General features: G+C 44.2%; 1 protein-coding gene across 1 annotated transcript in view; it reads left to right on the top strand.

Annotated features, from left to right (window-relative positions):
* LOC8050857 (sarcoplasmic calcium-binding proteins I, III, and IV) overlaps positions 1–25254 on the top strand; it is a 34434-nt gene extending 9180 nt beyond the window's left edge. Inside the window, exons 3-7 of the mRNA XM_029990597.4 lie at positions 6929–6981; positions 7133–7270; positions 12319–12430; positions 21069–21166; positions 25082–25254. Of these exons, the coding sequence (XP_029846457.2) occupies positions 6929–6981; positions 7133–7270; positions 12319–12430; positions 21069–21166; positions 25082–25201 (521 nt within the window). The 3' untranslated portion in view covers positions 25202–25254. The remainder of the gene's footprint in view (positions 1–6928; positions 6982–7132; positions 7271–12318; positions 12431–21068; positions 21167–25081) is intronic.
* The last annotated feature ends 465 nt before the right edge of the window (positions 25255–25719 follow it).

Genomic DNA, 25719 nt, shown 5'->3' with positions numbered 1-25719 from the left:
TCGACAACCCCCTACCCCGCAATCACTCGAGGGGGGCGCAGGTCCTGGCTGCCAGGGCGTTTACAGGAATCGCCGTAACCGATGGCCTCTCCCTCAAATTAAAATTTTACCGAACCAAGGATAGTACTTTCCACCAAACCCGCTCTTCCTGCCAGAAACCAATCCGAACGACCATACACCTTATACACCGCGAGCAAGGGTTCCAAAATGCGTTTTTAGCACATCGGACCGCAAGGATGGACACCACAAATCAGAGTGCAACATAAAGAATCCGCAGGGCACTCGCTTTCACGAGTCATCCAAGCGGGCGCCGTCATTAGTTGAGGTCGGGGGGAAGTGCAAGCACACGGGCACATTTGGGAGGTAAAAAAAAAAAAAACGCACGAGGTGCTCAAAGATCAGAAGAACTTGCACGCCGCAGAAGACTGTCCTGCACTGCAGCCACAGCAGGAGAAGCGCCGATCCGCACAGACTCGCTTCTACTAGCGGATTCGTCCCATAGCTGAGCAAGAATGAACTTTCTCTGGTAGTATGCAATGAATGCCAACATAGTGACAATAACTTAACCCCCTAATCCCCTCCATCTCCCCTTCCTTCTCCAATAAATTAGGGTGTCGTTTCTTTTAAAATAAAGTTTTTAGTATATATTAGAGTTTATTAGCATTTTTGCTTCACGGTAGTTTAGAATTGAGTAGTGGTAACCTTCCAGGCACGTAAGTGATGGACTCGTTATTTAGAAATATATAACACCATACTAGACATTGGCTGTTAAATATTAGGCCACGCAATCATTTGTATTTTTATATGTTTATAATGCCAGCATTCTGTATAAACGCCAAGGTAGGAACTACATAAACATAAGCGTAAATGAAAAGCGAAGCCTGGCGGCGCAGTAAACCGCTCGGTAAAAGAGTGCTTTAGTCGTGCGTCGTTAAAATAGTCAGTGGTACCGTACTCGCAACTCTTTTAGGGAATTACGTTGGTGTGCCCCGGGAGAAAGAAGGGGTGGCAGCATATACCCAAAAGCAGCCCATCAAGACTGCGACAAAGTGGCTGTGGCTTCCGGCTAACATAATTCAAACATTTTTGGGATAAAAAAACCTAAACTCAAACACGCCTGTTACATCTGAAACTTTGAGCTCGTCTTTTCAAGGCTTACCCAAGTAACCTTACTAGTAAATCTCGGTAGCAGTAAGGGTGTAAGTAATCAGGAATCAGCCGCAGTAAAAATATCGCAAAAGGGAAGACTGGCCAAAAGTGGTGCGACGTGGACAGCGAACATTCACGTGCAACCCTCGGATGCTTTGGCGATATTTCGTGCGCCTGACTTCGTTTATCCTCGAAAGAATGCCTGCGTAGCGAGACTTCGCGCAGCGACGATAAAAACTAAATTCGAGGGTTCCTTGCACTGATATTGATGACGAATGGTTGTTCGTTCATCGTGGTCCATTCATGCTTCCCGTCTCAAGGCACCGCCCGTTTCCACGGGGTTCTTTTCACTGCTCTATTGGTCTAGATTTCTCGCAGCCCAGGCACTAAAGCTTCATCCGACATGTGTTTGGCTTCCACAGATGTCACGCACAGAAAAACATGTCGGTCCTTATTTTCTCTCGTTGCTGTTTTAAAATATGGGTGTTTACGACAGTTGGCGGATTTATTATATTTAACTTTCTTGTTTTTGTTTGCTCTGAGTTCGAGTGTTATGAATTGGTCTATTCATTTAGAGCGCGCGAAACTGGTACTGGTATTTTCCCTCGTAGTTATGCTGAATCAAAGCGTAATTTAAAACAAAGTAGAAATCTCAAATTAAGAAATATTTGATTGGCTTATAAAGGAAGGATTCATAAATTGATCTAAAATTTACGTCGCAAATACCTAGGGATCTAGGTTTCGATTCCAGCCACAGGCGTGGAAAGTGTGGCTCGCCAATCAGGTTTAAGAGAGAAAAAAATCGTAAGGGTGCAGGCGAGCTGGTGAATATTAACCATGTTGAATTAACCCGAGACTAGCGTAGAGAAGAAACGTCAAAACGTACAAGGGACAGAAAATAGACAGGACGACGTCTCAAACTGAGCTGAGTTTGAGACGTCGTCCTGTCTATTTTCTGTCCCTTCTACGTTTTGATGTTTCTTCTCTACCCCAGTCTCAGGTTAATTCAACATAGTTCAAAAGAGAACGTGTGTTTCAATGGATAAGCAAGTGCATCAAAGCTCCGAAGGAAACTTTTTGTTTAAAGTGGCAAAACTATTAGTTCATATCTGGAGGAAAACTAAAGACCTGTAAAACAAGTGGGATGAGGTTGGTATTGCCAGAGGTTCCTGAAATCCACAAGCGTCCTCTTCTTCGTCAGCGTGAGCCGCGTGGAAAGCCCGTTGTGTCTGACGGCGAAGTTGCACGATTCTTCCTCGCGTTTTTGCAAAAGAGAACTTTTGTGGTTGTCAGTGTCGTACGCGTTACAAAAAAAAAGTAACGGAATACGTTACTCGCTACTTCCAAATAAACGTAATGCGTTATCGACCTTCGTTACTTGAAAATAAAAAGGCGATACCGTTGCCGTCACCAACAACAAAAAAAAAAAACGAAAAAAAAACAAACAACGCACGCTACTTTTGCGTTACTTTTTTAAAATGTCGAATTAACACGCTTTAAACTTTTGAGGATACAGGTGTGCATAAGCGCCATATTTTTTTAAAAACATTGTGTTCGTCCAAAAACTGAACTTAATTTCCTTATTTTTTTTACGTTACGCCTAATTATTCACAAAAAGACGTAAAAACACACAAAAATATATACCTTGGCGTCTCAAACATGAGAAAAAATTGAAGTTTGATTTATTGAAGTCCTGGGAAGAAATATGTAACCAGTAACAAAACCGCGTTACACGTTACTCGAAATCAGTGACGTAAGTGCGTTACCTGTTGGTGTTTTTAAAATCTATCAAGTACGTTGCAACGTTACCGAAAAAAAGTAACCAATTACAGGTAACGCCATTAGTTGTACAGCGTTACCGCCAACACTGGTGCTTGTCTTGAGCTTTTGGTTAGCGAAAACTATAAAACTGTTCATCATAATCATCATTCATTATTTACTACCCTCGAAGGCCTCACGATATTACACAGCAAAATGGTACATCTGTTATTTTTTATTTGTTCTGAACAGAACATATTTCTCCTTAACGTATTAGAAGAAACTAGTAGGATAAGGCAGAAGTTAAAGACGTTGAAAAGGCAGGAAATTCATATTTTTCAATTATGGTAACAATGCCGTTTTCTAGTATGTTACAGTCGTTGATGGCCAACGTTAAAGTTGAAATACTGAATGAAGTAGTTAGCGGAGAGGTGGGCCGCAATTTGCTGTCATGATCAAGGGGAGGGGGGATGGGGGGGGGGATCTACCACGGGGGTAAAAGTAGCAATTCACGCAAAGACATGTTATGTTTAAAGATACGGCTAGGTAGAGAAAGACGGTACAGTCGGCGCCTTAATGAAAGCGTGTGAATGCTAGCAGTTTCGCGCAATCCCGATACCAACTAAATAAATAAATTAATTAAGTAATACTTGTTAGTGGTGTAAAAGGGTTGATAACTGGGCTAGTTGGATGAACGCTAATACATTTCAATTGTTAATGGTGAGAAATCCAAAAAAAAATAAACAGCAGAGCTCTGTCTTGGAAGGCTGCCAGTTTGTTAACTATGTGACACTGCCAAGGGCACTCTGATTTTAACTAATGTCAAGTTCTCCTATTACGCTTGGGGATGATAAAAGGTTTTCTTGGAGGAAGGAGGGGAAAACAAATTATCTATTTCGCTGGCATGCTTTTGATGTTTTGTTTAACAATGATTTGACATGCAATTAGGACAAACTGTAGATACTCGACCCAGTAAAGCCGCCAGTGCTGTACCCCATTCGTAGGCCTTTGCGTGCAGTACGGCTTTGCTACCAGGCAATTTTTTTTTCTAATAAAGCACAACTATAACCAGAAAGGTCCTTTGGATAATATTAAATATTTTTAAAATACGCATTTTTATTAGTTAGCTTTTGAGCTAGAGGTAGTGTTAATTTTTAAAAACTACGAGAAGTCTGCACAGAGCAATAGCAAATGCCAAGAAAGGTGTCGTTGTTGCAAAAGGTTTCTATATGATTTCTGTACTGTAAGTTTTTTTTTCTATTACACAAGAATTGAGACAAAATTGGCTTGCGGTGTTGGGTTAGAAAGAAATCATAGCCAAAATATTAGAACAAAATTGTGGTAATATAAATTTAGGGCACCAGCAAGTCGCGCATCAAATCGTTTATCACTTACCGAGTCTATTATTGTAATAAAGGGAACTCTACTGGTCAGGGCCATACCTCGGCCAAACTTGACGTAGGGTCAAGGAGTTGTGTGATCGAAATAAAGATTTTTGTATTGATATTTTCGACTAAAATTGTGGTGCTTGACCCTTAACGAAGCAATGCAGATTTGGTGTCATAATTTTAGGGAATGATAATATTCAGGAATTTTGTAAAATATTAACACATAACAGATGCAAAATAAAAAAACTTTCTGCACAAACATGTTTATTGCCACAAGTCTTGGAATATTTTACAAATTATTATGTTTAAACTATAACAAACTCCGCCATCTTTATATGCTTTTCGAAATAAATTTAATCCTATACTTGGAAATGTCTGACTTACATTTAACCCTACGTAAAAGTAAAAGCGCTGTTTTGAAGCGAACGGAGGCTATCTTTAGCGGAATTCGAATATATAAAACAAAAAAAAAACTAGGCAATAATGTTCATTTGACGTAAAATTGGGGGATATAGATTCAGGAAAACATGTGCAATTCAAGTACGGTGTGAGCTTACTTCTAAAGGCTACATAAAACATCTAGGCCGATCGACCTCAGCAAAGAAAAAAGCGGTTTGTATAACATGGGGGTGACAATCCTCGAAGCGCCACTACTTCAAACGTTTGCGCCAGGGCGACAACCTAGACAGGATTCGTTGGATGAAAAGCAAACATAGAAAACTCTCTATTACTTCTGTTTGCCCGTCCGTTCGAACTGTCTCCCTTTTTTGGCAAAGTTATCAAACCACCGCAAGAGTCGGGCTCTTGAAATACAAAGGATATCACGATGAAGGAACAATATAGCATTTAATTAAAATGGTTTTCGAGTTTCCAGTTCCAGTATTTAATATTTGCTAATTAGGGCTGGGCATCGTTTAAACTCTTTAACACAATGAATCGCCACGCTTCAATCCATTCATTAATCTATTAATCGGTTTCATTCATTCCCATGCATAATAGACCATAAGAGTGAAAAATGTATTTGCTTTTGCTGAATATGTGATGAACAGCGCAATGTACACTTTCAAATTTTTAACCAAACTTGAAGTGTTGTTGACAACAGTAGGAAGAAACCCACACACAAAAATATTACTTTAGTTGCAGAGGTAGAGACTCGTTTATATTATTCTGCAATAGCGAACTTTTCTGATCGTTCACAAAAGTTTCTCCTGCGCTAAACAGAAATTCGCTCTCCACTTGATTTGAGCCTTAAATGCTGATCTGTAGTTAAATTTAGATTAAATTGTCATGATAGGTTGTCTTCATACAGGAAAATTTGTCCATGTCTGCGTGATGAATGTTTTGCATTTTTAATATATTTGTTTATCGGAAATATTATGCATTTTTCGTCTGAAGAAATAATCGCGATTAAAGCATTACTTTATGAATCGTAGGGTTAAAATATGAAGTGCCCGGCCCTATTAAAAATGCATTCCTTAATGTGAAATGGAATCTAAGGACACAAGGTACTAGAAGAATTTAAATACGTATATCAATCATTCTTTAAATACTACTAATTTTGTCATTTGTAATGTCATGAATTGCTTTGTCGCCAGTGTCCATTTTGTGGTCCTCGTTTTTGCAGCTGTTATTCATATCATGCTAAACAACGTTTCACTTTGCATTAAGACTTTTTTTTTGTTCAGTCACATTAGCAAATTTAGTTCAACATTAGGAATGAAGAAAAAATGAGATATGTCAATCATATATCAACGTTTAAAAATGTCGAGTATGCGATCATGATAATAGGGGTGTCACTTCTGTAAGAGTGCAGAAGGTGCAAAACAATTTGGTTAATTTAGAACCCATGATGCATTTATTGAGTTCTTCATTTTATACACTGTCCCGACATCTCTCAATTGTGTCCAAGTAGGAGCTCGCGATATAACTATATTTCAACTTTAATGTCTCCACCGTAAGGCTGAATTTAATAGTTCTAAATAGATCACTATTTTATTTCCGAGAAAGCAAGATACATTGTTTATACAAAAATAAATATGAACCCTTTGTTTTCCATCCAAAGTTGGAACATGTAGTGCATTCTATGGGCGAAAATTACAAAGCAAATGAGTAATCTTTCTCTTCGTGTAAATAATATACTTGCAGCAATACAATTTAGCATTTAAGATGCATTTTTGCGTTCAAATATTTATAATTCAGCATATGCTAGCAATCCCACATTGAGATTCGTCTCCTTCTGTCCTCTACAAGTTCCATCAACCTCTAAATTGCTTAGCGAAAAGTGTATCTTTTTCATTGTATATGTATCATAACGACATTTAATCAATACGTACAAAACTGAATACCATCTCTACAGATACCAGTTAAGCTCCACACAACTATATTTAGCGGTGGCGTATTTTAACACATTCAATAGGTATGAAAAGAGTGCGTACAGTTATATACATTTTAAAGTGCGAACATATTTCCTGCGTTCATTATTGTGGTAATGGGCATATTGCTATTTTAGGCCCCTTCACGACAACAGGAATGGAAGAGCAATTTTTTGTTTTTTGCAAATGCGTACCCAAGAGTCTTTTTTAAGAAAAGTTGAGTTATTTTAGAGCCTTACTTAAGTGTTCCTTAATCGACAGATATAAACAAGGATGGCGTTATAACTGTTGAAGACTTCAATGAAGCGAGAAAAGTATGTATCTTTATTTCATCCTGCTGCCGCTTAAAAGAGCAAAGGAGATTACATATTTATATGCGCCTTTCTAATAATAATTACATTTTTACAAAAAGGGTCTTACCTAGTTAACAGCGTTATTCGCTTTGATGTGCCCTATTACCCGCAGCACATCTGCAAGCTGAATGGTTGGGAGGAAGGTTCTCCAAAATACGTCAAGACGCAAGAACTTTTCGAGGAAATGTGGAAGATGCTCAGGGCAGAGGCCGACTATGACTCGGACAATCAAATAACCTCCGAAGAATGGGTAAGTTTGTAACATTTCGCGAAAACTTGGGGTTTACTATTGGTCGTTCTACTCTTAATTAGAAATAAAGGTGGTGGTCCTGCAAACTAAAAACAGCCCGGAATGTTCAGGGCTGCAAAAGACCTACAGTCGCCAACATTTTTCAATGTGAGCGTGATGGTGCACGTCATATATACAAAACATTAAAAAAATCAAGAACTATTTTGAAAGTTAGGCTAGGTCGCGCAAGCTTCCGCCCGTTAGAAAGGATATAGCCATTACCATCCATCTATCTATCCGTCCATCCAGCCTCTAAATTAAAAAAGTGTATGGTAGATAGCATAACCTTCGGAGACTATGTTTTATTGGTGGACAGATTGTTAAAAAATTATTGGCGGATTCTGAAAAAACAAGGAGCCATAAAAACGTTTGAAGATGACCCTTAATTTTGCGAACTTTTCCTGGAAGAAATGAAGTTTTCAATTGATAGAAAATAGCGTTTTTAAAGTTGAATGCCCTCAAATTGCAACTAAAGCGGGATGAAAACATGTAAAGACCATTTAATGTAATAAGTCAGACACGATATTCCGCGTCAAAGAGGGCACCGTAGTTCTCACCCTCCTTGTATTACGGCCCATTAAAGTTTATGCGGCATTAGGTAGATATCTACGAGTCCCACCAACGTCGCAGTTAACCATAAGATAATCTAACGGTTCAGAACCAGAACAAAACTCGCTTTAACTTTTTTTAAACGAGGACAGTGTGCCAGCCTGAGAGTATGATCTCATGAGAGTATACGGTAGATCCGAAACAGGGGTGCTCATAGACGCAAATTCGCATAATGAAGGGTTTCAGGAACCACCAAAGTGTTTTGATTAGTAGCGACGTAATTAAAAGGAGTACACAACGAAGCACTGACTTCATTGGCACAAGACGTTATGTATTTTGAGATCCATCTCCTGGAAAACAGGGCGCAGTGCTCGTTTTTTATGTAAAATGCGGGAGACCGATGTGGGGCACAAACTGGACAGATTGAGTGCGTCAGCATTTGGCTAGTACTTGTGTTCTCATCGAATAAAGGCGCGTCGCAACCGAACGCTGAAGCAGCTCTAGTGTCCAATCAAATTACCGCGCTGGCCCAAGGTAGGTAACGCCTCAAATTCAGCCCTGCGGCATCACAATCATGAAGTTTTTTTGTTTTGTTTTTTAACTTTCATCAGCAATATTGTGTCTATCACAAGTTTCGCTTAACTTTGCATTCCCCGAAACCCACCTAGATCTCGTAGTATGGAGAAGAGAACACAAAACATTTCGTCGCTTGAAATTTATGTTAAATGCTTAGGCGGCGAAAGCGCGCTTTTTTCAGGTGAGAAACCCCTTTCCCAAAAGTCCTCCTTATAAAAAAAAAGCGTTTGAATTTTGAATGGACCTTTTTCCAGTAAGGAGTGCCTCATGGCGGTTTCGCCGCCAACTACAAATGGAGGGCAACCGGACTCGCCTTCTCCCTAAGGAACAGATTAGTGTCGCAAGAAAACAGTGCCCCCCAAGAATGGCGAAAGGGCGGTCAAGGTAAAGGGAAAAGGGTGTGCGCGTGCGCAGACGCTTACTGGAAAAAGGTCCATTGGTTCTAAACAGCTCGCCCCGTTCATGTCATATGGCATTATAAGATACAGGTACCCGCTTGTTGCGGGTGCCCGTGTGATATGGGTACCCTTTTAATAAGGGTGGCAGTTTATTACAGATTTGATACGGGCACCGGTTCGATACGTGTTCACGTTTGATACGGCACCCTTTTGAACAGGCCATCCTGGTTTGGTGGAAGGTCCCTCGTTAGCCCCAAATGAGTGCCATCGGAAATGAATTGATCCAGCACACGAATATTACGAGTTTGTGGCGATTTTTTCAATACACAAACTTATTGGATGAACTCGTTTGGATGAGCTACAGGGGTTGATCCATTTGAACTTGACAAACCCTGCATTAGGAGAAATTAACGAAAATTTGAAATGAAGAAGCCATTAATTTTATGTGTGCAACATTACACAAGTTTGATTCTACGAACCAGTGTGATACGGGGACGGGTGGCGTTGTTTATGTTACAATTTTCGACGTCTGATGGAGGTAGCCTGCTTTTTTTCGCCTCTCTCCCGTGGCGGCAAAGCAGCGGTATAACGAAACTTGAATCCGTTTTGATCAAACTGCTTATCGGTTCCACTTAACCGGTGACCAGTTTCAAGCCGTTTGCGACGTCGCTGTGCGGTGTGAACAGGTCCGCGTACCGCTCCGCTCAAGCAGTAAAACGATTTGATTTAAACTGTGAGAACTTTTACCAAACCAGTCAGCAGTTTTGTGATGGCGCTATGCGAAGGTTTGAACCGGTTCCCGGTATTAAAACGTCTAAATTTCAAAAGGTTTTTTTTTTTTTTTTTTAGTTGGGGTTACTTCCTTTTGGGCTCAGTCCCGTTATAACAAAAAAATAGCAGGTCCGTAAAACACCTACTAGGTAGCATGGCCATAAAACTTTGATTTTACATGGCACCTAAAAGCGGCCAACGCGTGACCGAGATATGACAGATGTGACGCGAGAGTTTGTCTGAGACTCGTGGTCTAACAAAATGGCTACGATTCCGAACCGAATGCTGAAGCAGCACTTCTCCGTCTTCTGTGCCCTCCCCATCCCTCTCGGCCACTTGTGGGTAACATAAAAAAATCGACTCAAGATGTCAGCATTCACTGGCGTGAGACTCCGTTCACGCTATTGTGTAATTATTTATGTGGCTCATTGCTTTTGGCAGCTAATATTGTTTTCAAAAATAGTGGCAGCACACTGAAATGGGGCGTGCAACCATTTTCCACGTTTGGTGTCTTATATTAGAGCCTACAAGTCATCAAGAAAAAAAAAGATAATGGTTGAGGCCATCAAGAAATTGGATTTAACACGATAAAAAAGCGCGGCTTCACCGACCAAGAAAGTAAACGTCAATTTTGTTTACAGTTTCGCGGCTTGAAAGTTAACGTTTACTGTTGAGACGATAAAAAATGTTGACTTTGTGGGTGCAAGTATTCTTCAAGCAGAACATGCACGCAAGGCCAAAAATATATGAATTAATACCGAAAGCATACGAAAATGAAGACCAAATATTGTGAATCCGAATATATTGCGGCTTAAACAAAATTCTATCCAATGAACGTATGTATGGAACGAACATAATGATGGCTACAAAACTCCAAAATAAAAATACAAATGCTGGATGAACTTGCAGTGAGGTTTATTAATGCCTTGAAAACTAGGCTTTAAGTATGTGTAACATGAAACAAAGAAAAGCCTTGAAATTCTTAAGAACTAACAGTATAGCTGGATAAGCCTCTAGGGACTATGGCGAAGTGGAGAATACCTACGTGGCACATTTAGGACATCTCGCTCAGGTGTACCGGGTTAATATTTGCTTTTGTGCGTTGTAGAAACCACAGGTTTGTAGATAAGTAGTCGTCAAGTGGAGACAATCGGGGACCTTCCCCTGGGGTAGCGTGCGGAGGTGTGATATTTATATTTTTTAGCAAGAGCTTTTGTCGCTGACTCTAGGACGATAATTAATTTACTATAAAACCTAGAGGCCACCCTAAAAAACTATTAGCCAATAATAATCTAAAATATTGTTTCAGCCCTATGAGGTCTCTCCCCTGACTCCTACAAGCCCAGAGTGCTTCAGAATCCCTCAGTTCTTCGGAGCCCTCAACCCTTCGGAAACCTGAGCCATTGCGAACCCTCAGTAGTTCTTCAAACGTTTCGTCCCTCAAATCGCTCCAGTTTTTCGATCATTTACAAGCCTATAGCTTAGAAGTCCACACTTTAGCGCTTCAAATTAAATTCTGTGACCTTTGTTCCACCGTCTTAGACCAGTAATTTATATAATTAAAAAGAGAATGGTCGCCCGAAAGGACTGTTTGTCATATATTAGAAATGGAGTAGTTCTAAACGTCATTGGAAGTCTATTTTAAACATACATGTTTACATGCATGTAGAAAATCAGAAAGACGATTACAACGAACTTTTCACATACTCAGCTCAAAGCAGCTGTAAAACAAAGCAATCATACCGAATATCGACAACAGAGGTTTTCGTGGCCCTAAAATATTTTTGTTGGTAGTCACAACGCCTCTGGCTGAATTTCTATGATGTGTGGTGATCCACTTTTTAAAGTAGAGAGGACACGCCGAACACAAAGTTTCAGCAATATATTTTCAGAAAAGTAAAAAGCAGAATACCAACACCCGCCTCTGTTGAGTGAATCGTGAACACGGTCACTGTCGCTTCCCCAGTTTTGTCTTGGTGGTGTACCCGGTGTCTCTTTTGATCGCTAAACGATATTGTGATGTTATGCGAGCCCAAAGACCGAGATCCTGGGCGCTTAAAGGCCTGCTCACTTAATTGCGTACCGGGGTGAGCGAGGTTGTTTTGGAACTGAACCGCACGCGTGGGAGAAACGGCCGACACTGGGCAACTAATCGGTGTTGCAGATCCGCACAAAGCGGCCAAGCTGCTTCCCCGGCGTAGAGGTTCTGAAGTTCCCTCATGAATACGGATACATTTCTGAAAAGGAATGAAAATATTTAGAGATGTTTAAACATTTAGAAGACTTTAATAATCTACGTGAACATGATTATTAAGTTAGAGGAGTAGGTACAGCCAATCTCCCATCGCAGCCATATTTTGCCGAATGTCTTGACAACCACAAAGCAAGACAACAAACCTACTCTTCATAATGTCGCTTGCTCGTTGCTTAACACGTTCAAGTAAAAGACAAATATAGAACAATGAATGTTTCCACTATCAACCAACAGATGCGAAGTCGTCTGACCTTCGATGAAAATTGTTCAAAGCAACGCTCTCAAGTCAATTTCTCATCCCATAAGTATTAATCGTTCTCGATTGACAATGCAGGCAAATGCAATTTATTTTTGTGCTGTGTTTTATTTTTATTCCTAATTTATTTGCAGCGGTTGGTCGAAAAATAAAATGCGAATTGTCATGACCATCACCTAATGACCGCGTCTCTTTTCACTTGCAGTTGAGGCTCTGGGAGCGGCGTTCGGAGAAAGAAAGAAAAAACGAAGAATGCGACGCCCCAGAATGGCTGGCAACGTACATGTGGTTTCGATTCAACATGTACGACCGAACATGTGAGTTGGTTTTATTTAGAAATAATTCATCATTTAAGATCATTGTTTCATGGACCGCTGTGTCAACGCGTAGACAAAAATTAAAAGAATTTAGCAAGTTAGATTATTTTGTCCCAATTACATTTTCTAAACTCGTTGTAGCACACAACGTATATGCTCCGGGCCTCCGAAAACGAACCTAGTATAGAACGCTCGTATTTTTGCCATTACTATAAGATGTGGTAATATGCAAGGGTAGAGACATAACTAGCGTCTCGGGAAAAAGAGGTTTTTCCCAGAAAAAAGGTATTTGTGTCTTAAAGGCTTTTCGTGATGGTTGGCCATTGTAATTCCTGTTTCCCAAAAACTCTAGACATGCATATTGCCGCGCGCAAGGCTGAGAAAGCAACGCTCGGTCACGGTCCTCCAGAAAGTTCCCGTTTATTCATGTACCGCACGTAACTTCTATCATTTATCCCTGCTTTTGTTTTCTAGAAAGTGCGTGTTCATTCTCGCCCCGATCACGCGACGCTCGAACCGCTTTCGCCGAATCTTCGAGATAGCGGCGCACTCTAGATAAGAGGCCGCCCGCGACTTTGTCGAGTCAGTCTCGCCCTAGCGCTCGCTTCTGCTGACACGCCGACTTCGACGCCCGCGACGCTCTGCTTTCTTCTGTTTCCTTCTTTATTTTCGGCACAAGTTCGCCACATTAAACGTTTATTTCTCCCTGTTTATTTCCTGTTTTCTTTTGGTCACCAACCGTGACATTTTGGTGGAGGTGCGGGGTACCGCATGCCCGTACAGCGTTCCCCTCCCGGGGCCCGCAGTGCAAGCCCGATTCCAAGCCCTGTGACAAGACCACTCAACGCGGAACCTGAAACTCGGACCAGTCGCCGAACCCAAGGTCTACACCCGGAATACGGACTTCTGCCACCCAGGACCAGGCAGCCTACGAGGCCGACGATGGACGACCAGCAATCGCAGTCCCCGACCGCCGCCGCCGTCGTCTACCTGCCTGTTGCCCAGCGAACCCCGACGACCTTCCATGGCGAGACCCACGAAGACGTAGAGGACTGGCTCCTGCACTACGAACGTGTAGCACGCCATAATGGATGGACCACTGAGCAGCGCCTCCAAAACCTCTACTTCTCCTTGGAGGGTACCGCGAGGCAGTGGTTCGAGAACCACGAGGCGTCGCTTACGTCGTGGGACACCTGTACCGCTGGCCTGAAGGAGACATTCACGAACCAGACACGACGACAGCGAGCGGAAGACCTCCTTCAAGTACGAACTCAAGGGCCCAACGAAACGGTAACCAGCTTCGTTGAAGACGTCCTCCGCCTGAGCAGCCGCGCCGACCCTCAGTCCACCGAGGAAAAGAAGCTGCGTATCCTGATGCGCGGCGTGAAGGACGACATTTTCGGTGGCCTCGTACGCAACCCACCGACGACGATTCAAGAATTTGTAACCGAGGCGACGAACATTGAGCGTGCACTGCAATCCCGAGCCAGCCACTACCAGAGGCTACCCGGCGTCAGCGCGGTTCCGCCGTCCGCTTGCGACCTTGGCTCCAGCATCTCCAGCATTCGCCAGATCATCCGGGACGTCGTCCGGGAGGAAATTAAGAAGCTCCTGCCTGCTACCCACCAGCCGGCTTCGGTGTCAATAGCCGAAGTTGTCCGCGACGAGGTTCAGCGGGCAATTCAACTGGAGGCTCCTGCCAACGTAGCTGCACCCGAGGAGCCCACCGTGACCTACGCCGCAGTGGCCCGACGGCCACCGCCTCCTCCTCGCGCCTATGTCGCGCCGCCCCGACGCCAGTCTCCTGCGCCGCAGCACGACCGACGCCGCGACGACCAGCCCCAGTACGCCAGCCAGGAGCCCCGTGTACCCCGGAAGACCGATGTGTGGCGAACGGCCGACCGACGCCCGCTCTGCTACCACTGCGGGGAAGCCGACCATGTGTACCGCCGATGCCCATACCGACGACTCGGGCTGCGCGGATTCCACCCAAACGACCCGCGCCCCCGGTATGGTGAACGCCCTCGGGAGATCGACGAGTACCTGCGACGACCCCAGTCCCCCGAGCCTGCGTCCCGCCGAGAGTTCCGGTCGCCATCGCCCCGACGTCCAGCTTCGCCGATGCACCGACCCCGCCGTGAAAGCCTGTCACCCCTCGCTCCTCACCGGGGAAACTAGGCGCGGCAACCCCTGGAGGTGGAGTTGCCGAAGACAACCGACGTAAAGAGCCTCCAAGAACGACGGAGCGCTCCCACTCTCCCGACCCCAAGCATCACAACGACGCTCCTGCATCGGTGTCTAACAACCTGAACGTTGTGATCGACGGCCTCGACGCATCGGCACTCGTGGACACCGGAGCAGACTACTCAGTCTTGAGTGGGAGGCTCTCCCGCCGCCTTCGAAAAGTCATGACGCCGTGGGAAGGACCCCAAATACGAACCGCCGGAGGACATCTCATCACACCAGTCGGGAGATGCACTGCTCGCGTCGACATCCACGGTGAAACGTGCCCTGTCAAGTTCGTCGTTCTGCAAGACTGTTCGAGCGACGTTATCCTCGGAATGGACTTTCTCTGCGAGTATGGCGCCGTCATCGATCTCGGAACAAACCGGCTGACGCTACGAAAACCTGCTCCACCAGCGGAGGGACCCCAAGCGACGTCACCCACGGTCCGAGTCCTCGCAAACCACGTAAACCTACCACCGTGGTCGAGTGTTTTCGTACTTGTCGGGATCGATGAAGCTTCCTGTGGCGAAGTTCTTCTCGAGGGAAGCCTCCAATTGCTCCTGGGAAGAGGCATAGGCGTCGCAAGGGGAGTAGCTGAACTTCAGGACGGGCGGACTGTGGCCTTCGTGACGAACTTCCGAAACGAAACGCAACACCTCACAAAAGGTGCAGCCGTGGGCCACATCGAGAAACTCCGAAACCCCGCCGAAATCACCGCGATTACTGACGAATCCTCGCCGCCCCAGCAAGACAGTACGTCGCCAGCGCAGCTCGACATTGACCCTAAGCTTCCGGACCCTAAACGGCGTCAGCTGGCTAACCTCCTCGCCGAATACCGCGACTGCTTTGCGACGTCGTCGAAGATGCGCCAGACCGCGGTTGCCAAGCACCGCATCGTTACCGAGGACGACGCGCGCCCTGTGCATCGATCGCCGTACAGAGTCTCCGCTAAGGAAAGGGAGGTGATCCATCAGCAAGTTCAAGAGATGCTGAATGACGACATAATCCAACCTTCAAGCAGTCCATGGGCCTCTCCAGTCGTGCTGGTTAAGAAGAAGGACGGAACTCTTCGGTTCTGCGTGGACTACCGGCAGCTCAACACGGTTACGAGGAAAGACGTCTACCCACTCCCCCGCATCGACGACACTCTAGACCGGCTGCGCCACTCTCGATACTTTTCATCGATGGATCTGAAGAGCGGCTACTGGCAAATCGAGGTCGACCAACGGGACCGAGAGAAGACAGCCTTCGTCACGCCGGATGGACTGTACGAGTTCAAGGTGATGCCCTTCGGACTATGCACGGCGCCAGCAACTTTCCAGCGTGTCATGGACACCGTGCTGGCAGGGCTGAAGTGGCAGAGTTGTCTCGTCTACCTTGACGACGTCGTAGTATTTTCAGCTGACTTCGACGAGCACTTGAGACGACTCCGAGCTGTTCTTCAAGCCATTCAGACCGCCGGACTCACACTCAAGCCGTCAAAGTGCCGGTTCGCCTATGACGAACTGAAGTTCCTTGGCCACGTGGTTAGTAACGAAGGCGTCCGCCCAGACCCCGAGAAGACTCGCGCCGTCGCGGCATTTCCAGCGCCGACAGACAAAAAGGCCGTGCGAAGATTCCTTGGACTTTGTGCCTATTATCGACGCTTCGTTCGGGATTTCGCAAGGATTTCCGCACCACTTACGAATCTCACGAAGGACGCCGAGAAGTTCGAATGGGCCGAGGAGCAACAGCAGGCATTCGACGAACTGAAACAACGACTCCAGACTCCTCCTGTGCTTGGACATTTCGACCAGGATGCGGAAACAGAAATTCACACGGACGCAAGTAACGCGGGACTGGGCGCAGTACTAGTCCAAGTGCAAGAAGGCATCGAGCGAGTCATCGCCTACGCGAGTCGGACATTGTCCAAGGCGGAGAAAAATTACTCCACGACTGAGAAAGAATGCCTTGCGGTCGTCTGGGCAATAACGAAGTTTTGTCCGTACTTGTACGGGAGCCCGTTTCGTGTAGTCACGGACCACCACTCGCTCTGCTGGCTTGCGAACCTGAAGGACCCCTCAGGACGCCTCGCTCGATGGAGTCTTCGACTACAAGAGTTCAACATGACAGTGGTCTATAAGTCAGGCCGCAAGCACAGCGACGCCGACTGCCTGTCCAGAGCCCCCGTCGAAACCCCTTCCGGCTGCAGCGACGACAGTGACGACGAGTGCTTCCTAGGAGCAGTGAACACCGACGATATGGCACGACGTCAACGGGACGATCCTGAGCTGCGCGCATTAATCGAGCACCTGGAAGGGGGCAGGAGTACCGTGCCACCTGTCTTCTCACGAGTACTGCCGACCTTCGCCATCCGACAAGGTGTACTCTACAAAGAGAACTTCGGGAACAACAACTCGCCGTGGCTGCTGGTAATCCCGACCGACCTTCGAGGGGAGATCTTTCAAGCATGTCACGACGACCCGACGTCCGGACACCTTGGATACAGCCGGACACTGGCCCGTATTCGTGAAAAGTATTACTGGCCCAAGCTCCCCAAGACCGTCCACCTGTACACACGATCATGCCACGAGTGCCAGCGACGCAAGAAACCTCCGACGAGGCCGGCCGGACTCCTGCAGCCTATTTCTCCTCCAACTGCACCCTTCCAGCAAATCGGAATGGATCTACTCGGTCCTTTTCCGCCTTCGACGTCGGGGAACCGCTGGATCATCGTCGCCACAGATTATCTCACGCGGTACGCCGAAACGAAAGCTCTTCCTTCGGGGACTGCTGTGGAAGTTGCCAAGTTTTTCATTGAGTCCATCGTCCTCCGGCACGGCGCTCCAGAAGTTCTGATTACAGATCGCGGATCATCGTTCATGGCACAACTGACCCAAGAAATCTTCCGACTCAGTCACACCAGCCATCGTCGTACAACTGCGTACCACCCGCAGACCAACGGGCTGACGGAGCGACTCAACAAGACAATCGCCGATATGATCTCTATGTACGTCGACGTAGAGCACAAGACGTGGGACGAGGTGCTGCCCTACGTCACGTTCGCCTACAATACGGCGGTTCAAGAGACCACTGGATTCACCCCTTTCCAGCTGGTACATGGTCGGAAGGTAACGACCATGCTGGACGCCATGCTGCCCCATGAGCCATCTGACAACGAGAGCGACGACGCCCAGGCGGTTGCTCAACGCGCCGAAGAAGTTCGCCAGCTCGCCCGACTCCTGATTCAAGACCAGCAACGCGTCGACGCCGGCCGCTACAACCTTCGTCGCAGGGACGTCCACTTCCAGCCCGGAGATAGGGTGTGGGTATGGACGCCCATCCGTCGCCGCGGCCTTAGAGAGAAACTGCTGAAACGGTACTTTGGACCATACAAGGTACTTCGTCGCCTCGGCGAGCTGAACTACGAGGTGATGCCCGACGGAACACGAACATCGTCACGCCGCCCACCACGACCTGAGGTCGTCCACGTCGTGCGCCTGAAGCCGTACTACGCTCGATAGGTCTGTGGACCTTTTGTGCTCCAAAAGACTCTTTAGTTTATCGTTCTTTTTTTATTTTGATTTGTTTTACACTGCATCGGGGCGATGCACTTTTAAAGGGGGGAGTAATGCCGCGCGCAAGGCTGAGAAAGCAACGCTCGGTCACGGTCCTCCAGAAAGTTCCCGTTTATTCATGTACCGCACGTAACTTCTATCATTTATCCCTGCTTTTGTTTTCTAGAAAGTGCGTGTTCATTCTCGCCCCGATCACGCGACGCTCGAACCGCTTTCGCCGAATCTTCGAGATAGCGGCGCACTCTAGATAAGAGGCCGCCCGCGACCTTGTCGAGTCAGTCTCGCCCTAGCGCTCGATTCTGCTGACACGCCGACTTCGACGCCCGCGACGCTCTGCTTTCTTCTGTTTCCTTCTTTATTTTCGGCACAAGTTCGCCACATTAAACGTTTATTTCTCCCTGTTTATTTCCTGTTTTCTTTTGGTCACCAACCGTGACAATATATACCTTGTCAAATGCTCTATGAGAAATTTGGTAAATTAGGAAACACTTCCTCTGCGCATTAAAAACACCACCCGGTACACTCGCGAAATTTAAAGCTGAAAATAGTATATTTCAAATAACACAAAAACTAGCCTCGTTGAACGTGGTGATATCGTTTGCTTCAGAAATGAAGCTGCCAGCTTGGTTAACTCGGATGGCAGGTGTTTAGTTTAAAAGACTATGCATTCTCACGTCCCTGCATGTTATGTTTTAGGAGACAAACTCGCAGATGTATGTCTTGCGAGCTTAGTTAGTTCGGCTTGTGTTTTGCATCCCCGCCAGTGGTCGCAAAGGTAGGCTCGTGATGCTGAGAACCTGGTTTATATCTCCCGCTTGTAGGGATCCCTAAAACGCCCGCATGGGTCTACTGTGAGGAAACTTTTGGTAGAGTGTAGCGGGAGTAAAGATGGTACCTATAGAACACTCTAAGCAACTGGGCAGATTAAGTTTGCAGATATGAAGCATTTTATTCCAAACGGATATGGTCGCGACAATAATGTTAAATAATGTATTTTTGTTTTTTACTTTACCATCGAACAACATAAATATTATATGTTCATATTTTTGTTTGCAACTAATTTTAATGTCTCTAACGTCTTCAGAATTAATTATTAATGTACATAATCTGCTCATAATGAATTATATATATTGCGGGGGTGTTCTAGCTAAAGGATCAGCAAACAGTGTTAACGGCTTCCGAGATCACCGAGTTTAGATTTTGAATACGTACACTATTACGCCGAAACACTCGCTCCCTTCTCGCTGTCTTCAAAGAAGGCTATTTCGGCCGGAAATTAAAGTCCAATAAGTTAAAAGTTGGTGTCGCTGCCAGTGAATGGCTTTAGACGATTGACGTGCACAACGTGGTGACATTGGGCCCGCCGGCCATTTGGAGGTTGTTCTCTCCACTGGGTAGCTTACAGGTCAAGTTTGGCCAATCACCTGGTAGGGTCCCAGGTATTTTAGGAGAGGCTTTTCAGAACGGGCCATTTTGGTGGTTGAGGAAGTTTATTACCACGAGCTCATTGGTATTCTATTGGCTGTCTTGGGGTTCCTCACCATAAGATCGTTTGAAGGATTGTTGATAGAGCAGTGTGCGTGTTCTGGCGACTTGGCAACAAGCCTCAGTCGCAGGAATGGTCTGGTGTGTAGAACTTCTTGAAGTTCATTACCTTCAATTCTAGCATTGCATTTTATCTAGACGTAGTATTAGACAAAAATGAAAGAAAGAAGAGAAATTTCACTCTTAAGTCGCACCACAAACTTGGGCTCACATGATCTTCCGCCGTTCGGTCGCTGCTCATTGGGGGGGGGGGGGGGGAGGAGGAGGAGGAGGAGGAGGAGGTTGGGTTGGAAACGCAAAGGAATTTAGACATCCCGAGGACGTTTGAGATCTAGGCAGTTTTCACTAGTGTAGTGATTGGGCACAAGCCATGACACTAATGTCAAGAAACGTGGATAGTATTCCAGCTCAAGTCAAGTACTGATGCAATGTTCGTGTCCGCTTCATTCGTCGCATTCACCTATCGTTAACCAGCGGTTATTTCCGTGACTACGCCAACATCTTGGTTACACGACTACATTATCAAGCTTTGTGATATAAAGAGTAAAAGAAGGAGTCCGTTTCTTTTTCCTAAAAATTACACCATGACAATGAGGCTTCTGGTTGCGTGGCATGGAATGCGTGAAACTTGTGCTGTATTTCTGTCATCTTGTATGTGCGAATCATTCAAAATTTTAACTCAGTATTGTTTCATGGCCTCCTTTAAGGTGGAGATTACGTTACCTATGCGTGGAAGCCATGTAATTCTTGAGAGATAGCATGGTTTCACAAGAGGGTTGTTTGTGGTTACGTTTAGCACTACTGTCCTGTCGCTCTTGTATGCCTGTTTATTTCGGCCGACTTGCCCAAAACCCCATTGAGAGCTAGAGCAAAAAAGATATAATCCTTTCATCTCAATCACAGTTTGAAATGAGTAAGTACATGTTTAAAACAATCGTGGTAAACTTAAGGCTGAGTCATGCAAAACGGCGCAGTTTGAAGTTAGTTACGTTTAGTCTGAAATATGCTCCTATTTGTGTGTCTAGGGATCATAATTTGATCTATGTCATCTTTTTAAGCAATACGGTTAACGAAGAGGAACATTAATCTTTGTGAAGTGGAAATTGGTTTTCCTCGACCTAAAATGTTAGCTCACCTGCCGCTCGACGTTCACCTGCTGAACGACAGTGTGTACATGAATGAACATTAAACTAGGATTACTATATTGCTCAACTTCATTTAACATTTAAATTTACTCATTACGCTTCCAACCATTGTCAATCATATTTTTTTATGTTTTCACCTTTCTAATTTTTAATGTACGTTTTCAGGCGATGACGTGGTGGACGTAGAGGAGTTTTGCTATGTACTCGAACACTTTGGAATTCCTGCGAGACAATCAAGACAATGCTTTCTCATCATGACTGAGGTAGGATCTTCTAATGGCAACTACCAAATCGTTTGTTTGGTCTTAAAAAGTGATTACTAAACTTTGATGCCCCGCGCATGTTACCAAAATAGTTTGTTTTAACGTACAAATAGCTAAACAGTACGTATATATTTTTTACGTCTTGGGGCTGGGGTAAGCATAATTAAAGCATAATGAGAGTATCCATTATATTTTCATTACATATACTAGAGTAAAACAAGGTAGTTTCTGAGAGTAAAATTGAAGGAGGGAACTTTGCGGGAGTAACAGACTCAATATAAAAACTTTAACATGTAATTTAGTCAAGGTTTTTCAAACATACGCACTCAGTGTTTGTAGCCTAATAATGTAGTTGAAATTTTTACCGTTTTCCAACCTTCTTTGGCAAGTGTCCAGTGAAATGTCTCTTAAATTAGAACACTGAATGTTGAATTTCTACGTACTGGAAATTTTCATTATTTCTGAAGCGTGTACCAAGGACGCATGCGCCTTCCTCAGATGAAAAATTAAAAAAAAATAGCAAATGTTTGCAGACTTTTTAGATGACTTAACATCGTGGCCATATAATACCTATAGACGATTTATTTTGCTTTGCCAAACCACTTTTACGATCTCCATTTTATAAAGAACAAATCGTATACCACCAGCTTTTGCATGCAAATACTGGATTGAAAAAAAGACAGTATATTTATAATAAAAGCTTATTTATTTAATTATTTACGAGAATCCTCAGTACCCCGACATTTGATGAGGGAAGGGATCGGTTAGGAAAGAAGAATACTCGTATTAACGTTACACGTGCTATCGGCAAGGCCATTCAAGTCGGTAATATATTAAACTAGCACTGCAGCTGTAAATAATGGTAGGCCGCGGTGGCATTCTTGGTCCAGGCAATCTTGCATACCTGTTTCGGCCTTGTAAAAGATAAATTAGTGGGCTGAGAAAAAATAGCATTTTAAAAGAGATGGATAATATAATCTAACTAAATAGGCAACGATGTAGGGAAAAGTCATGGAGGGTTAACTAAGACTGATTGGGACACAAATGCTTCGGTAATCTTTCTCAGTAACATATTTTTACAGTCTAGCTTTGTAACGCCAGAATGACGCAACCAGTAGACTTGAGAATGCTCTGTAACGGAACCAATAAAGGTTTCTCCCCTTGTAATAAATAATTCTTCCAAGGCACAACTCCAGAGAGAGGCTTAAGCAGGAAAAGTATCAACAACCGGAAACTCGTTGTAGTAACCAGTCTTGTAGACAATTGGACGTATCAGATAAAGTTGATGGTGACGTAGCACTACACTAGTAGACCAGGACGGAAGGAGTAATTTGGCTTTCTACAGTCGTGTCACATTTCACTGCCTGTTCAAACACGTATTGCAAAGAACTACCACGTCTAGACAAGTGCTCTGGGTAATCGGGTTCTACGAATCCCAGAGAGCAGATTGCTTGGTCCGACAGAGACGTAGCTACCTGCACTTTGTCAGCTCAGCGGTGGCTGGGGTATTGCTTCTAAGCGCCCCGGGCGAAATTGCTGGTGTTTTATATTACAACACGAAATGTTCAAGACACCAACTCTTCATCTCCTTTTGATGGCTTTCCATTATCACTTTATTTATTGTCTGCCTTTCTAGGGGCTTTCCTTGCGCTTTGGTTCATAGAACATATTTATAACATTGCTGACACGCCCAGTTTTATTAGAAAGAATATTTTTTGCAAAGGCTTAAAAAAGCTTATGTGTCGTTTTAGACTTTTTAATAATAAGGCACAAAATGTTTGATGCGCTTTTCAGAGGAAGATATGTAGAAAACGAGCACTACTTGCAAAACTAGTGTATTTGTTTGCTTGTTTGTTGCTTGTTTTGAGGTGGTCGCTTTTGTTGTGACGAAACAACATAATTCTCATCTTTCAATAATCCTGGCCCAGTTAAATAAAATTGCTGTTCCGGTCTTCTTTTTTGTGTTATTTTTTTTCAGGAGAATTTTTAAATAAATACATTTGATGCGATGGTAGTGATGATGTAAAATATAACTTGAGCAAAAAAAAAAATAAGAAAAAGTAATAATAAGCCAAATAATAAAAACAAATCCAGAAATTATGAGCAGCAAGGTTCACTGATGATATGCTCGGGTAAAAAAAAAAATCAGTTGCCAACGTCAAAGCAACGCGGTTATATTTATATAATGGCCTTTTAGAACGTATGTTGTACATCTGTTGATTTACTTCAAGGTAGCAATCGACCTTCGTGAATACTACTATGGGACCAGACATAGACAGATATTTTCATGGCTTAAACAAAATTTAAGACGTTTTAAATTTTGAATTTCGGAAGTTTCAAGATAAAGTAGCCAGTGGCTTTGCGAGCTCAAATTAAGAAGTCTCGCCACTGCGTCTGCGCCGAACCCAGGCCGCTTTTGGGGTTTTATGTGCGCACAACATTTTTTTGTTATAAAACTGGCGTAGGTACTTCAACTTGCCGCAAACCCTTTGCGCTAATTTCGCGATACGCGAGAATTTGAGAGAATGCTGAAGCCAAGTCAAGACAAGCTTCGGTCTAATCGGGAATCAAGTGTTTTACGGCGGCTCCCAAGATAGCGGTGTTCTGCTTCGTTGCCGCTCTTGGAGTTGCAATATTTGGTAGAGGAAGACACTGTTCTTTGGCGGGAGGTGCGCGCTACAATCCTATTTGAAGACCAATTCAAGTAAGCAACAATAGCCAGAAATTTGCACCTGACGGCGGAAAAAAATGTACTCGGCTTAAGGAATGCGAGACCTCTCAAGCCGACCCCTTAGGTCTGTTCAAGAGACGTCGTGGTGGTGTTAGATGACACAACCACATGCCTCTGATTAGCATAATCAGCGAAGACAAATATGTTAGTCAAATCTTCTTTTCTTAGAAGGCAGCATGTCGTGAGCTCAATAAAGGTTTGCAACATACCTTGATAGCTTCAGAAACCTGAGATTGTTCTGTTTTGCGCTGGGGTTGAAGGATCTTGTTATAAACTTTGTATTGTAGTCTGTGATACTGTGAGTGCTAAACGTTAACGATAAGGCTGGCTGAAATCGGGGACGTTACTCTGGAACAGGGGTCTTCGAACCCCGGCCGGCGGGCCAGATCCCGAAGTCTTTAGAGCGGCCCGCGTCTTACCGCGGCCTGTCGAATAAAGCCCGACCGCAGCCCACTTCCAGCAGACACGCTGGTAGAGGCGCAAAAATAGTGAGTGTAAAAATACGACGCCGGGACGCGCTCCAGATGCACAAATTAATATACCAGAAAGAAAAACTTTAAAACACGGGTCCTCTCACCATATTATTAATTGAATATTGTCATCGCTAGTATTACCATTCTTATTCCCGTGCTTGATGTCAGTGTAACTAGGCTAAAATTCTACGGAGTTGTCATATGCATTGCGCTTAGTGTCTTCTGTCTCAATAATTTTTGTCAGCATTAGTTTTATAATTTTTATTAGTCTTCTGCAGTGCGCAAAAGTGCTAGAGTTCCCACACGCTTTGATTTATGCCTGGTGAGTTTTCTTGTTGCCATGGATTGTGTAATGTCATAATTATCTGAAGATTAAATTACATTGTGAACTCTAGGTGTTCATCCACCCCGGGGTTTTTAATACTTACTCTAATATTAATTGGTGTTTCAATGCTTATCTAGGTTTTTTATTTTGCAGTTCTTGCTTAGAATTACTGTTTTTTCTCCGGCCCCTCAACACCGCGACAAATAGCTAATCCGGTCTTTTGGCCAAAATGTTTGGAAACCCCTCATTAAGAACTTTACGATTTCCAAGTAGCGACATGAAAACAAATTTGAGGAAAGGCACTGTAACTCAAAAACGTTTTAAATTTTTTTTATAAAAGTGTTTGGGAGCTGTGCAATTTGCCGTTGGTGCTTCCTTTCATGCAGAACGAAACCAAGAAACTGGACTACGACTACTTTTGCCAACTGGCTGAAGAGTACTTTAGCTCAGACGACGAGTGCGCCCTCGGAAACTTCATCAGCGGAAGGCTCGACTTCAAGTCATAATTTCATGCGGTCTCGCAGCGTTTTCTAATCTAATGGCTCCATGATTTTTTCTCAAAGGGAATCTCGAAACAAGCAAAGCTGTCTTCTTCATGGTACAACTTGTGCAGTTCCTGGATGTACTTTCCTATAAATGTCCTATCTGAAGAGTGCGTGTCGCAAGTGATTGCGCGTAGTATAACTAAACCGTGAGTTTAAACCTGCCTCTGAGTCAAATATGAGTACCTGATATAGAGTATTAGCGTTTAAACCTGCCAATACAACGAAGTCGCAGTGTTGAAATTAAGCTAATTGAAAGTGTATTCTTACCAGATTGGTATATATTTTTTTTAAGAATTATAATTTTTAGCGTTTCTAGTAACTAGCTGGTGAAACCGCTTACGGCACTTCAGCGACGCTCCAAAACTAAAAGAAAGGGAAAAGTATCCTGCACTTTATCTTGTACCAAATAAATTGTGTCCTCGGTTATTTGATATATATTTTATTCTCGTTTTTAAGATTTCAACTTGCATGTTTGACCT

Source organism: Ixodes scapularis, unplaced genomic scaffold (genome assembly GCF_016920785.2).
Source record: "Ixodes scapularis isolate PalLabHiFi unplaced genomic scaffold, ASM1692078v2 ptg001013l_1__unscaffolded, whole genome shotgun sequence".
Lineage (NCBI taxonomy): Eukaryota > Metazoa > Arthropoda > Arachnida > Ixodida > Ixodidae > Ixodes > Ixodes scapularis.
The sequence above is the reverse complement of the archived record's forward strand: the minus strand, read 5'-3'. Positions and strand labels throughout refer to the sequence as shown.